Here is a 12635-nt window from a genome sequence, read left to right as displayed (position 1 = left end):
CTGCAGGAGGCATCAGATATCATCTGATTCAGTCCCCACGCTCTCCAGTGCAGGGAGTGTAGGCTCAGACAGGTTAAACTGACTTCCCAGAGGTACCTTGCTGACGGTTGCTCATCTGTTGCTTGGCTGTTTGCTCATCTGTCCATCTTCATGCAGCCTAGATCTCCAGAGCAGAGGTGTGGGATCAAGCTAACCCGGGTTGGAATTGGTTTACCTCTTGGCTTTGCTGGTTGGGTGTGACCCTGGGCCCCAGTGACAGTTCTGTTTTGTGAAGAACGTATTGTCTGGGCCTTAATTCGGGGGTGCAGACTCTACGGTGCTGCCTGGCAAGTGTCCCGAGAAGGCAACTCCCTAGAACAGAACTGAGGCAGGTGGATAACGGGAAGGTTCATTGGCGTCTTCCCTGTACGAAGGAGACTGAGAAGAGGGAAGGCCTCCCTGGCGGAGACCTTCCCAAGGGTTTTGGCCTCCTCGGCCTTTGGGCCTGAATGCTCCGTGGAATTGGGCTTTCCTGCTGCCTGTAGGAATGCCCTTCGTTCTTGGGACCTGCAGGGATGCCTGGTATGGCATGTGGATGTTATCTCTTCTTTGAATGGCAGGTCTACACACGCGGGGCATGGTTTGTACCCCCAAATGTTACTGAATTCTGGAGCTTAATTGTGGGCTTTACTTCATGCTGTTTGCGCCTGCGTGTAGACACCTGCCATCTATGGAGACAGTATAGGACTCACCTCCAAAGGCTGTTATGTGAATGAAAGGAGGTAATGTAATGGCACACGTTACAGAAGTTGTGTACAACGACTGTTATTCAGCTGCAACACAGCAATGGACCTGACATTGATGTTGTCTTGACCACTGTTGGGTTGGCTACCTTTCTCTTTATAGAGTATGTTTCCTAAAAATAATGGCTTTCGTGAAAGCACGAGGCAACAGAAAATGTTGATAAAGTAATTCTTATTTAGGAATGGAATCTAGTTGCAAGTCTTTGAGCATCGCTTTGTGAAGAGACAAATATGTAGTTGAATCTTTTTTCCAAGCCTGGTCTTTGGATTGGAAGATCCTAAGACTAGCTCCTGCTCCATTGCTTAATAAAAAATGCCCATGAGCAAATTCTCAGACCAGGGGGAGCCTCCGTTTCCTCATCCTTAAAATGAGGTTGATAATAATATCTACTCACTGGTTATGGAGCTCAAGTGGGAGGAAGTAAGTGTACACGAAGAGGCAAAAAACGTCTAAAGAGTGGAAATCTGAAGGAGATTGTTTACCTCTTTTCCAGCTTTCATCTCGCTGCTACAAAAGGACACGTGGAATGTCTCAGGGTCATGATTACGCACGGTGTGGATGTGACAGCCCAAGATACTGCCGGTATGTGGTCTTTATCTCTTAAGTCAACAGGCCAGCACACGAGTAGGTGCCACAGAGGTGGCTCCCTGTGGAGAAGAATCACGTAGTCCACCTCCGGGGACTGGGCTCTGAGGTGGTTTCCTCGTTTGTGCTGTTACAGGCGTCTTCATCTTACATGTGGCTAGTCAAGGGCACACTGCGTGCCTCTCACCCCCCATTTAAAAAATGTTATCTTTGTTTTGAGGAGTCAGGGTAAGAGGTGATAAAGGGAACGCGTTGTTTGGAAGCTCCTCTTGCCCACTGAGATATGCTCCGTGGGCAGAGGCCATGGTCCTCCTCTGGACCAGCTGCCCAGGGGTCCCCCCCCCCCCCCGCCCCGCTTGCTGTGTTTCAGTGCAGCCACATCAGTGCAGCCACATCAGTGCAGAACTTGGAAGGAAGGTAGAGAGCGAGGGAGGAGAGCAGGAAGGGCGGGGAAGGAAGGAAGAAACAGTACGCACACCCTCTGAGATTCAGATTCCGATGTCTGGAGGTTGCCAGACAACTGGTATTATTTTTCAAGTTCCCCAGGCGATTCTAATGTGGAGCCAGTGTGGACAAATGCTGAACCACGCAGAGGGAGAGACAAGGTAGTGGGGGCCCATCTTTTATGAACGTTGTTCCACTGGAAAGAGCCTGTGGTCTCTGGCCTGGGTTCTGCCCCGCTGGCCGCACCGGGGGATCAGAGCGACTCCTGATGGCTCCGTCTCTCTATGGTACTTGAACATCTTTGCCTTGTTCTAAAGCTTTTGTTCGTTCTTACTGGAATATGAAATCAATCTGACTGTATAGTCTTTTCGTTAGTCCATAATGGATCTCCCTCTCCCCTCTCCCTCCCCCTACCCCCAACACTGGCCTCCTCAGAACAGTTAATGGGGGGAGGGAGGGGGCACCAGTCAAGTAATAGAAGAATTGTTACTCAAAAACTGGTTGGAAAACTTGTGTTTCAGAATTGTTTCCAAAAGTCTGTGGCACTTTTTAAACAAATTGAAAGATTCCCGGTGATTAGGAATCTCTATTCTTTTAGAATAAGTTTGTTTCTTTAGGACAGGCCAAGAGCCACTTGAAGTCAAGTCAGGTGAGTGAGGTGCCACTGGGAAAACCATTATCGGTGGAAAATAGGGAGTGATTGGAGTAACAGAACAGTTTCCCTGAGCAGTGCCACAAAATGCTCCCCAAGTGTTTGAAGCATTGGCAATCCCAGTAGAAGAATGGATGGTTTCCTTAAGTGACTGCCCGGAGGGAATGCAAATTTATGACTTGAGTCCTCTTTAATCCCTCGCCCAGTTGTTCTGGTTTTAAAGTTCATTGTGATCACTGGTGACGTTTTACATAGAGAGCTAGAGTGCCCTGGATGGGCAGGACATCCTCTGACATAAACAGGGCTTCCTCCAAGGAAACCATGACCTGAAAGACTCAGCTTCAAGGGCATAAATCAGAGCTGGAATACAGTTTGGTTTCCCTGCACTTGATGCCAAGAAATAGAGTTTAGGCGGGAGTCTAGTCATTTGCATCAGAGCCAAGCATCTTCCCCTCCCCCGTCTTTTCTTATGGGGAGAATAAGGTGCTCTGATGTGTGCTCCTTGTAGAAAATCTGGGAAAGACACAAAACCGTAAAGAAGAGGAGCAGGGCTTCTGCTACCAAGAAGAAACACAGTTTACTGTTTTGCTGTGTTTCCTTCAGACTTCCTGGCTCATTTTTACATGGCTGAGATCACATTTGATAATAATCTCTACATCCTGCCCTCCGCCCCCCTTAAAAAATATTTTACCAGTAGTATTTCCTCTAATAAAAGCTCTTAAGAAGTGGAGGTATTTTGTTGGATTGTGTGTTCATGTTTGTTCGTTTGGGTAGAGTTTGTATTTACCACCAGGGCCCTAACTCAGTTTTTTAAGAGCCTGGGGGAAGCGTTGGGCAGTGCAACCTGCACCCCCCTGTCCACCGCGGGGCCACTGCCCTCCAAGGAGCAGCACTGTAGGGGCAGACCCGTCCTGGCTGCGTCTCTGGGCCAGTCCCTGGGATCTGCCGGTCCATGTCTTTCTTTCTTTCTTTTTTTTTTTTAATATATATTTTATTGATTTTTTTACAGAGAGGAAGGGAGAGGGATAGAGAGCTAGAAACATCAATCAGCTGTCTCCTGCACACCCCTAACTGGGGATGTGCCCACAACCAAGGTACATGCCCTTGACCGAAATTGAACCTGGGACCCTTGAGTCCCCAGGCCGACGCTCTACCCACTGAGCCAAACCAGTTAGGGCTGCCAGTCCATGTCTTGCATTCCGATGGAAACGGGTGGAATCTGCGGCACTCTGTGGCCCCAGGACGCTGGCCAGGCGTTCCAGGCGAGTAGAAGACGTCTCAGCGCTGCCAGTCCCTTCCCTCTCGCCCAACATTTTTAGCAACGAGGTCAGCACGTTGGTCCGTGGCTTATTGTTTTACGTCCGTGTGAACGAGGCACTGACGTGTCACGATTTCTTGAGAGCATGCGCGAGAGCCCGAGAACAAAAGAAGGAAGAAGCCGGGTGCAAAGGATGTGCGTGGAAACGTCTGCTGGATTATCTAGAGCAACACTGCCTTTCTCCTGTCACAGCAAACGAGATAAATGTGATGGCGCTGACTGCCCAGGCGCAGGTCCTTCCTGTGGCTAACACTCCGGCCCCCATCGCTCCCTCTCAAGAAGGCCTGTCAGAGTCCCGGGGAAGGACCAGGACGGGAGTCCCTGTGCCTTCCGTGCTCTTCATTCATCCCAAACATTTTTGCACGGTGAAGGTCGGCACGAAAAGGCTCAGCTCGCACCGGGGTGGTCTTTGCGGTCAACCTGCCTCAGTCTTGCAGTATTATTTCCGAAAGACGGTCATCTTTCATCCCAGCTCCCCCTGGGAGTAGCCCGGGAATAGCCCACAACTCCTGCCTTGTAAGCTACACTGGCCTTTTCCCTTAGAGCCAAGGTCTGCTGCAATGCCCTTGAATTAGCATCGCCCCGCCATGTGCCTGGGGACGTGGCTTCCTGATATTCCAGACAGACCCACAGCTGAACGGGCCAGACGTACGCACTGTCTCGGCCCCGCGAGACTCTGTTACTAATCTCACATATTCTCCAGAAAGCTTAGCATTGGGGAAGAGATTTTTTTTATTTTTATTTTTTTGACATTAGCACTGAGCGGCATCTTGCCTCGGATATTGTCCAGGGAATGATGCATCGTTCGAATTCTGTGACCATTTTAAATGAAAAATACTTGCGTGCTCCTGGTTAGGAAAACGGATCACGGGGCCCAGGCGTGAACGAATCTGGTTTCTGTAGAAGCACAGCACGTACCTCAGGTCTCAGGACCGGAACGCTGGGAGTTCAGTGAAAGCCGTTGTTGGTTTATGATGAGTGGTTGACATCCTGCTACCGCCCTGTGTGGGGAGCTGAGCCTGTGTGCAGTGGGTGCTGTTTATCTAAAACTAGTAGCCCTGCACACAGATCCGTGTGCCAGTAGCTCTCTGCGGGGCCTGGCCACTCCGCGCCCAATGCCCAGAGGCCCATCCATGGCCAGGCGCGGAACGCTTGCCTCGTCACTGTGGTGACAAAGCAAGCATTCTGCCAGGCTGCTCACGGGGCCACTGCCCCGCCCCCCCCCCCCCTCAGGACTGGGGGACTCCGGCGGGGCTGAGAGGACTGGGCGACGCCATCTTGTGGCTCTGGGCGCCACCAGCTTTGTGACGGAGTGACGGTTAATTTGCATATTATCCTTTTATTAGCTAGGATAGCTTTGGTCCGTGGCACAGACCAACGTTAACACATGCCTACGCGGCATAAACGGTCTTCTGCTTACACTCAGGATGGGCTCCGAACGCTCATCTGTAAAGCGTTTGTTTCAGATGCAGAATGTGCTTGTCCTTAGAAACTCTGGGCCACATGATGCTTGGGAGCCAGGCAGCCCCCGAAAGCCTGTTCAACGGATAATGTAACTGCACTCACACCACGTGCATTACCCAGCCTGGGAGGAGGCCTCGTGCAGTAAGAGCAGAAAGGGCGGGGGAAGACCTTTGTCCTCCTACTCCCCAGAGTCATTCCCTCATTTCCTAATCTTCCTCATCCTCACCCGCCTCTCAGGTCCCCCCATAAAACAGCCCCCCTCCGAATACCCTTCAAACCTCCCAGTCCAGCCCCAGCCAGTTGGGCTCAGTGGATAGAGTGTTGGCCTGCGGACTGAAGGGTCCCGGATTAGATTCCCGTCAAGGAAACGAACCTTGGTTTCAGATTCCCCGGCCCTGGTCGGGGTGCATGCAGGAGGCAACTAATCGATGTCTCGCTCTCTCACCTCGATGTTTCTCTCTGTCTCTCCCTCTCCCTTCCATTCTCTCTGAAAGTCAATGGAAAAATATCCTCAGTTGAGGATTAAAAGCAACACAAACAAACAAAATCTCAGTCCAGCTCAGATCAGAAAACAGGAACCTGACCTTTTGACCTTACACAGGCTCTCACGGAGTTCGCCGTGACCCTACACCCTCCGGGTTTTAAATACGGTGTTTCCTAGACATTCGTCCTCTAACAATTAGGGGGTTTCCGCTCCGCGTGGCAGCGTGAAGACTAACTCAGGAAGGAGGAGTGGTATTTGGAGACTGGACCGTCGTGTAAAAGGAATTGTCCCCCTGAGCCAGTGGTTCTCAGCTGGGGTTGAGGCCCCTCCCCCGCCCTCCCCCGGAGATTTCGCACTGTCTGAAGACATTTCTGATGAACCTAAGTGGGCATCTAGCGGGTAGAGGAGAGATGTCGCTTAGCAGCCTACAGTGCCCGGGACGACCCCCACAGAGTCAAGTGTCAGCCGTGCTGAGGCCCAGGGGTGACGGGGGGCCGCTCGGTCGGGCGCCGGGAAGCGCAGGCTGTAGGGCTGCACAGGTGCGTTGGGTGGGCCGATGGCCGTGGTACCTTTGGTTCCCCCCCAGGCGCTGGTGATGCGCACACCCCGTAATCCAAAGGAGCGCGCGTGTGGAGAGCCCACTCCGTGCCGGCCGTGCCGCGGGCACCGGGGATACGGCGGGGGGTGAGGCCAGTGCTGTGTCCCTGAGCTTACATTCTAGAGGGGAAAGGAGACCAGTCGGCTACCTAACCCTGTGGCTGGGGGAGAGGGGGGCGCAGTGGGAAAGAAGCCGGAAGCTGTTGTGCGCCGTGAAGAAGGACGCGTGGCGCAGAGAGCAGGGAGCAGGAGTCACCGGGCTGGGAGGAATCGGGGTTCAAGTGGGAGGTCAGGAGGGTTCTCACCAGGAGGCCGTGATTCCGGGGCATCGGAGGGGGCGAGAGAGCAAGCGGGTGGCTGTCCCAGAGGCAGAGCCCGGCAGCAGAGAGCAGCCCCTAAATGCCAGGGAGGTGGGTGACGGGGACTTGCTGGGCTGGCAGGTCCCAGGCTGCCCCTCAGCCTCTTCCATAGGAATGCCATAGATAGGCCCATTGGCCGTGGCGGGAGGTGGGTGCAGGGTTAGGGTTTCCCGTTACCTGTGCGCAGCCATCCGAGTCTCACGTCGGGGCTGTGCTCCTGAAGGACTGGAGAGAGACCTGCTGTCGTGGTGCGTGTTTATCACGCTTCTCCTCCTTCTACCCGGGGACCTAGACTCTGAGAACTCCCGTCACTTCCCTTCAGGGCTGGAGGAGAGAAGGAGAGGGCAGGGGTGGGGGTGGAAGGGCGGGCCTGGGGGTGCTCTCTGCTGGCTGCTGGCGGCCTTTATCGGGTGCCCCCGCCTGTGGCGTCCCCAGCTGGCGTGGCTGTGGACACGGGCCTGTGGCGTGTGTGCTGGCTGCTGAGAGCAGAGCTGGCAGAGCTGAGGCACCTAAGAGCACAGCGCTGGGAGCCTGCGTGTCATCGGGGGCAGGACGCTCTGTGCTGTCCCGCCGCTGTCACCCTGAACGTGAGAGATATGAAGCTGAGGCCTGACTCTTAAGAACAACAACCCGGTCTTTGTTGGAGAAGAGTTTATTTCCTCACGGTTGTCTTCATTACAGAGATAAGAGATGGAACATGTGTGGCCTTTTCTTCCCCCCATTTTATTTTCCCTTAAATCTGTGTAGGACACAGCGCTCTGCACCTCGCAGCCAAGCACAGCCACCACGAGTGCATCCGGAAGCTCCTTCAGGTAAGACCGGCAGCAGCTTCCCGCGACACACCTGTCACCTCCAAAGTGTGACTAACCTCATCGGTGAAGGAACAAATGCTCTCTCCTCCCTCTGCCTCCCTCCTTCTCTCCCCCTCCCCTCCCTCCCCTCCTGCTCCTCCCCCTCCCTCTCCCTCTCCCTCTCACTGCCTCTCTCCATCTTTCTCCCTTTGCACTCTTGCTTTTTTCTCGATTCCGATTCCTTTATTCTAATGCTAACCGTGTGGAGTCACACTCGACATTCAAGTGCAAAAGGTTAAACTCCACCCCGACCCTGGGTTTCTCAGAAGTTTCGCTCTGACATGACAGGGAGGAGGAGATTGTTTCCATGGCAATGGCACCGGTGGGGGATTTGGAGTGTCTTCCTGAAATCCAGCTTTTTCTTTCCTCTCATCAGCTCCTGGTTTCTTTTCTGAAGGCCTGTGCCCTTTACAGAGTCCCTTAAACACCTCGCTCCCTGCTGGGGGGGTCCTCCCAGCACAGGCCCTCCGCTCTCCTGGTCCCCTCTCTGCAGTCGTCAGTACCAGGCAGTCCTCGCCAAGCAGAACCCCAACCATTCCTTCCCTGTACGGAGCTCGATGAGCGGTTAGTTCTTAGGTTTTAAGCTCTTCGTTTTACCCTTCGCATGATTTTAAGCCGACGGCCTGGTTCCTCAACCTGGCCAGGAAGCTTACCGTGATCGCTTAGGGTGACGACCTCTGGAGAGCAGTGACTATTAAAGGTGACTATTTAATGCAATCCCGACAGCCCCCTTCCCGAAACAGCCAGCTGTTGCCCGTCGAAAGGCAAGCTGGCGCTTTCAGGAACAGCACAGCAGTAACCTGGGTGCCCCGCGTACTGTCCGTCCGTCCGGCTCGCCCTGGGCGCCCCGCTGGGGCCCGCATCTTGCTTTCACCGGGCCTGCCGTTCTGGGGCAGAAACCTGGTCCCAGCCCGCAGCTTCCTGTCTCACCTGACCTGGTGCCAGCCACCGCCAGCGCCAGGAATGCTTAACCTTCACGGGGCTGACGCGGAATTCAAGGAAAACTGATGGGCATCTGGGCTGCTTGTTGTGTTTATGACGAGGCTTCTCCCGGAAAACGGGAAGAGAACTGGTCTACCCGCCTTCTCTGGAGAAGGGGGAAGCCTTGACCTGCCTCCACGCCCTTGGTCTTATCTCGGTTTTTAAAACCTCCACTCCCACCCTGGCCTGGCGATCCAGACTTCTCATCTGGCTCTGATTTGAAGGAAGAGTGAACCTGACAGGCCAGGGATCCTCCTGGGCAAGGACCAGATATCCGAGCCCCTGATGTAATCATATATCTGGTTATGCAAATGGACTGGTTTTTCTGTGGAACCTTTGAAGCCTTTAAACAGTTCCTTGTGCTGTTCTAAAATTAGGCCACCGCCTGGTAAGTTGTAACTTGACCTTCGTTCTTCCCACCCCTGAAGGGCAGGCAGGCATCTCCCTCCAACGTGGCCTGTTCTTGCCTCCCCGAACTTACAATTTGTGTGCACGCTGTTTGTAGACGGTCGGTATAACCCGAGGCTTTGATGTCCTCCTAATGGGGTGCTTCCCTTGGGGCCTGTGCCTCTCCAGTCAGTTCTTCACCTCCCCTCTTGGCAACCCATACCCTCTGTGATGTGACCCTTGCTATTCCCTGCTACTCCTCACCCCTGCACCCTCTGTCACTCCTCTCTGTGGGCTCTCGAGACCTTGGCTCTTACTATCTGTCTGCTAGAGACACTTGCCCTCTCCAGTGGCTACATCCCCAAAGCAGTGAGTACAAATAGAGCCTGTGAAATCCTTCACATTCCAAATGAGCACTCTCCCTCCCCCCCCCCACCCCCCGGTAGCGCTATTCCCCCCACTCTTTCTTCTAACAAGTGTTCCCTGAGCACCATGCCCCAAGTATTGCATATACTATCTACTCATGGACAGAGCAGCCCCTATCCTAAAACAGCTTTACAGTCCGGTAAACAAGCACATGAATACACGTTACAAATTGCACAGCACTAAAAGGAAACGACCAGGTACTTGAGAGAGGTGAGGGGTGGTGGTCAGGGAAGGCTTCCTGGAGGAGGTGACAAGCTGAGAACTCAGCAGTGCCGACAGCCAAGGGGAAAGCATTCCAAGCAGACATCACAGCAAGTACCAATGGCTTAAGGAAAGAAACGCACTTGTCAGGAAGGAAAGGAAGTCACTGAGTGGGCCTGGGGCAAAGCACTTGAGGCGGAGAAATGAAGATGCATGTCATGATGCGTAGGCTGTGATTACTCGGTACAGTGTGCAATGTGAAGAGCTTTTAAGGAAAGAGTGATATTCACAGATTTGAAACGTCACTCTGATTGTACAGAGTTGGTTAAAGGGGGAAAACTCAGAATTGAGACCTGCCAGGAGGGAGGTTGTTGGACCTGCCCAGGTGAGAAGGTGCTGGTTCATGCTAGGTTGTCATGGAGAAGCAGAGACAGAGGAACTGGGGTAGGTTTTTGGAGCAGAATTGACAGGCCATGGTGGAAGGAGGACGTGGAGGAGAAATTGGAGATGACGCCGAGATTTCTGGCTTATTGACTAGAATCATGTGACACTGTTGACAGATGAGGAAGTGTTGGAGGATCAGGCACGGGAGCGGGGAAGGAACCAGAAGATTGGGCTCGGCCAGGCTCGAGTGCCTGTGAGACATCGGGACCCAAATGGGAACTAGGCAGGGGGTTAGCAAGCCTCGCGCTCAGAGATGCCCTCTCTTGGGTACACAGGCTCCAGCTCAGCCTGTCTGGGTTCCGGTCCTGGCTCTGCCGCTCACTGTGACCCCAACAGGTTTGTACCTCTGTTTCCTCATCTGAAAATGGGGCTGAATGATAGTATCCAACGAGGGTTGTTAGGGGCCTTACAATTCTTCGAACAATGCCTGGCACGTAACAGCTAATACTTATACACTATTTTTGTTGTCATTGTTCAGTTACGCACTTGGGAGCCATTAGATTCTGGATGTGGATGAGATTGTGGAGGGAGAGGGCTTAGGGAGCGAGCACTGAGGGAGGAGGAGTGGCCAGAGCAGGGGAGGAAACCCAGGATTGGGTGGGCCAGGCAGGGCTCTAGGAGAGACGGAGTGCTGGCGAAGAGGGCGTGGATTGCAGGTGAGAGGCTGGTCAGAGGACAAAAACGTTCATTGTCAGAGGAAGCGCGAGGATTGTTGGTGACTTTGACTAGGACGTTTCTGTGGAGTCTTGGGGGAAACCCCGGCCTGCGGGTCCAGGAATGAATGGCAGGTGAGGCAGCGTGGGTTGTGTGTGGGCAGGTCTTAAGAAGAAGTGGGTTTTGTTCAGGGGACAGAGCATTAGGGCAGGAAATGGGTGGGTGGGGGGGTGATAGCATCAAGATGAGAAATTCTAGCGCATGTTTGTGAGCTGGTGGGGATGATCCAGGAGGAATGCGGTGATGGGGAGGGGACAGGAGGGGGTGGCTGTGTCGTGAATACGTGGAGATGCGTCTCCCTCCCCATAAGAAACTATAGGACCCTGGAGCTTGGCAGTTGGGACCCATTCGTGTTTATACTCTTCCCAATAAGTCCCATCATGCTTTGCAGGAAAAAGATGAGCTGCGTAGAACTGAACTCTCTGACATGGATGTGCTTATTTTTGTCTTACAGTCTAAATGCCCGGCCGAAAACATTGACACCTCTGGGAAAACAGCTTTACATTACGCAGGTAACTTCCATTCCTGGTTTGGCTTCGGCCGTAGGACACACGAACCCTGCCTTTTCCTGACGCAAGCCATTGCACTGACCCTGTTCGAGTGTTCCTGGGGCTGCTTTCTGTCATCGCTCCTGGACATCCCACTTTATTCAGTTCGCAGAGTGTGTAGAGTTACTACGGAATAAACCTAGAATTCACCCATTGCCCACCAAACAACCAAAAAGAATGGTTTTAATGATATTTTCATTAACTTAAGGTGTTTTTTTTTAAACTAAGGGGTATTCATAAACATTCGTAGATTTCAAGTAATGTGTGATACAGATTTTTTATTTGGTATTCATTAATAACATCAATCCATTTATCAACATTTTGTTTTACTGTCTTACAACTTCAAGTGACAAAATGTTGACCCTGAACTCTGGGATGGCTAGATTTGCAAGCTTCTTTTAGGGCTAGTTATGGAAAAGCCAGATCCAATGTTTGCCTCCAGGCACCTGGCAGTCGCTGGCTTTAGGGCCGGCTAACACTGAAATTAAACGGTAATTGAAAGCATCTCTTATTGTACCTTCCTGGCGCCATTTCTCTTCGACGCAGCCAGAGTGAATGGAGGCAGGCTGGGTGGACCCCAGCCTCTTCCTCGGGGGGTGGTGCCCAGGCTGGGAGAGTGGCTTTGTGATCGGCTTGTGTTTGCTCCCCCTCCTCAGCGGCGCAGGGCTGCCTTCAAGCCGTGCAGGTTCTTTGCGAGCACAAGAGCCCCGTAAACCTCAAGGATTTGGTAAGTGCCAGGCGGCCACGCGGGGTGGAGGTGGACATGGTTTCTGGGGTACTGTGGGTGCTTCTGAGGGCCACTGGCACTTTAGAGAACTACGTGTTTGGCGAATTCTATGGCTTTTCAACCTAACTCTTCTTCTGCATCATGGATGTAAGCATTATCCCCCATTGGTCCCTAAGTCAGACATAAAACAGTTTTTAAAATTGATTTTAGAGAGAGAAGGAGGGAGAGAGGGAGGGGGAGAGAGAGAACGAGACCATTGATCAGCTGCCTCCGGCATGCACCCCTACTGGGGATCGAATCCGCAACCTGAGCATGTGCCCTGACTGGGAATTGAACCCATGACCTTTGCTCCAACCAACAGGGCCACACTGGCCAGGGCTAAATCAAACATTTTCTGCATGCACTTCCCATATATGCATATTTGGTATTTAAGGAGATATATATGTGGTCTCCCATCAACTTAAATATTAATAAGACGCAGTTTCTTGATTTTTAAAATAAGTCTAAGGAGGAGTTTTATTCTTTTCTTTTGGTGCCCATGCATCACTGGGTACTGCTGGTCAGGGTTTCCCAGCTGTGAAGACCACTTCTAGCCGATTCTAACCCTCCCGGGCTGTTGGGAGAATCCGTTGACATGCCTGTTGCTCCTGCTGACAGGGTTCCATTTCCT

The 12635-nt window shown here is 52.6% G+C and overlaps 1 protein-coding gene across 4 annotated transcripts in view; it reads left to right on the top strand.

Moving 5' to 3' along the window:
• The window catches only part of RAI14 (retinoic acid induced 14), a 130524-nt gene that overhangs the window by 97575 nt on the left and 20314 nt on the right, over nucleotides 1–12635 (top strand). For all 4 annotated transcript variants that reach the window (XM_079760348.1, XM_079760347.1, XM_079760350.1 and 1 more), the window contains exons 4-7: nucleotides 1277–1365; nucleotides 7434–7498; nucleotides 11145–11202; nucleotides 11895–11965. In XM_079760348.1, the coding sequence (XP_079616474.1) occupies nucleotides 1277–1365; nucleotides 7434–7498; nucleotides 11145–11202; nucleotides 11895–11965 (283 nt within the window). The remainder of the gene's footprint in view (nucleotides 1–1276; nucleotides 1366–7433; nucleotides 7499–11144; nucleotides 11203–11894; nucleotides 11966–12635) is intronic.

Source organism: Cnephaeus nilssonii (assembly GCF_951640355.1).
Source record: "Cnephaeus nilssonii genome assembly, chromosome: 2".
In the NCBI taxonomy this organism is placed as follows: domain Eukaryota; kingdom Metazoa; phylum Chordata; class Mammalia; order Chiroptera; family Vespertilionidae; genus Cnephaeus; species Cnephaeus nilssonii.
The sequence above is the reverse complement of the archived record's forward strand: the minus strand, read 5'-3'. Positions and strand labels throughout refer to the sequence as shown.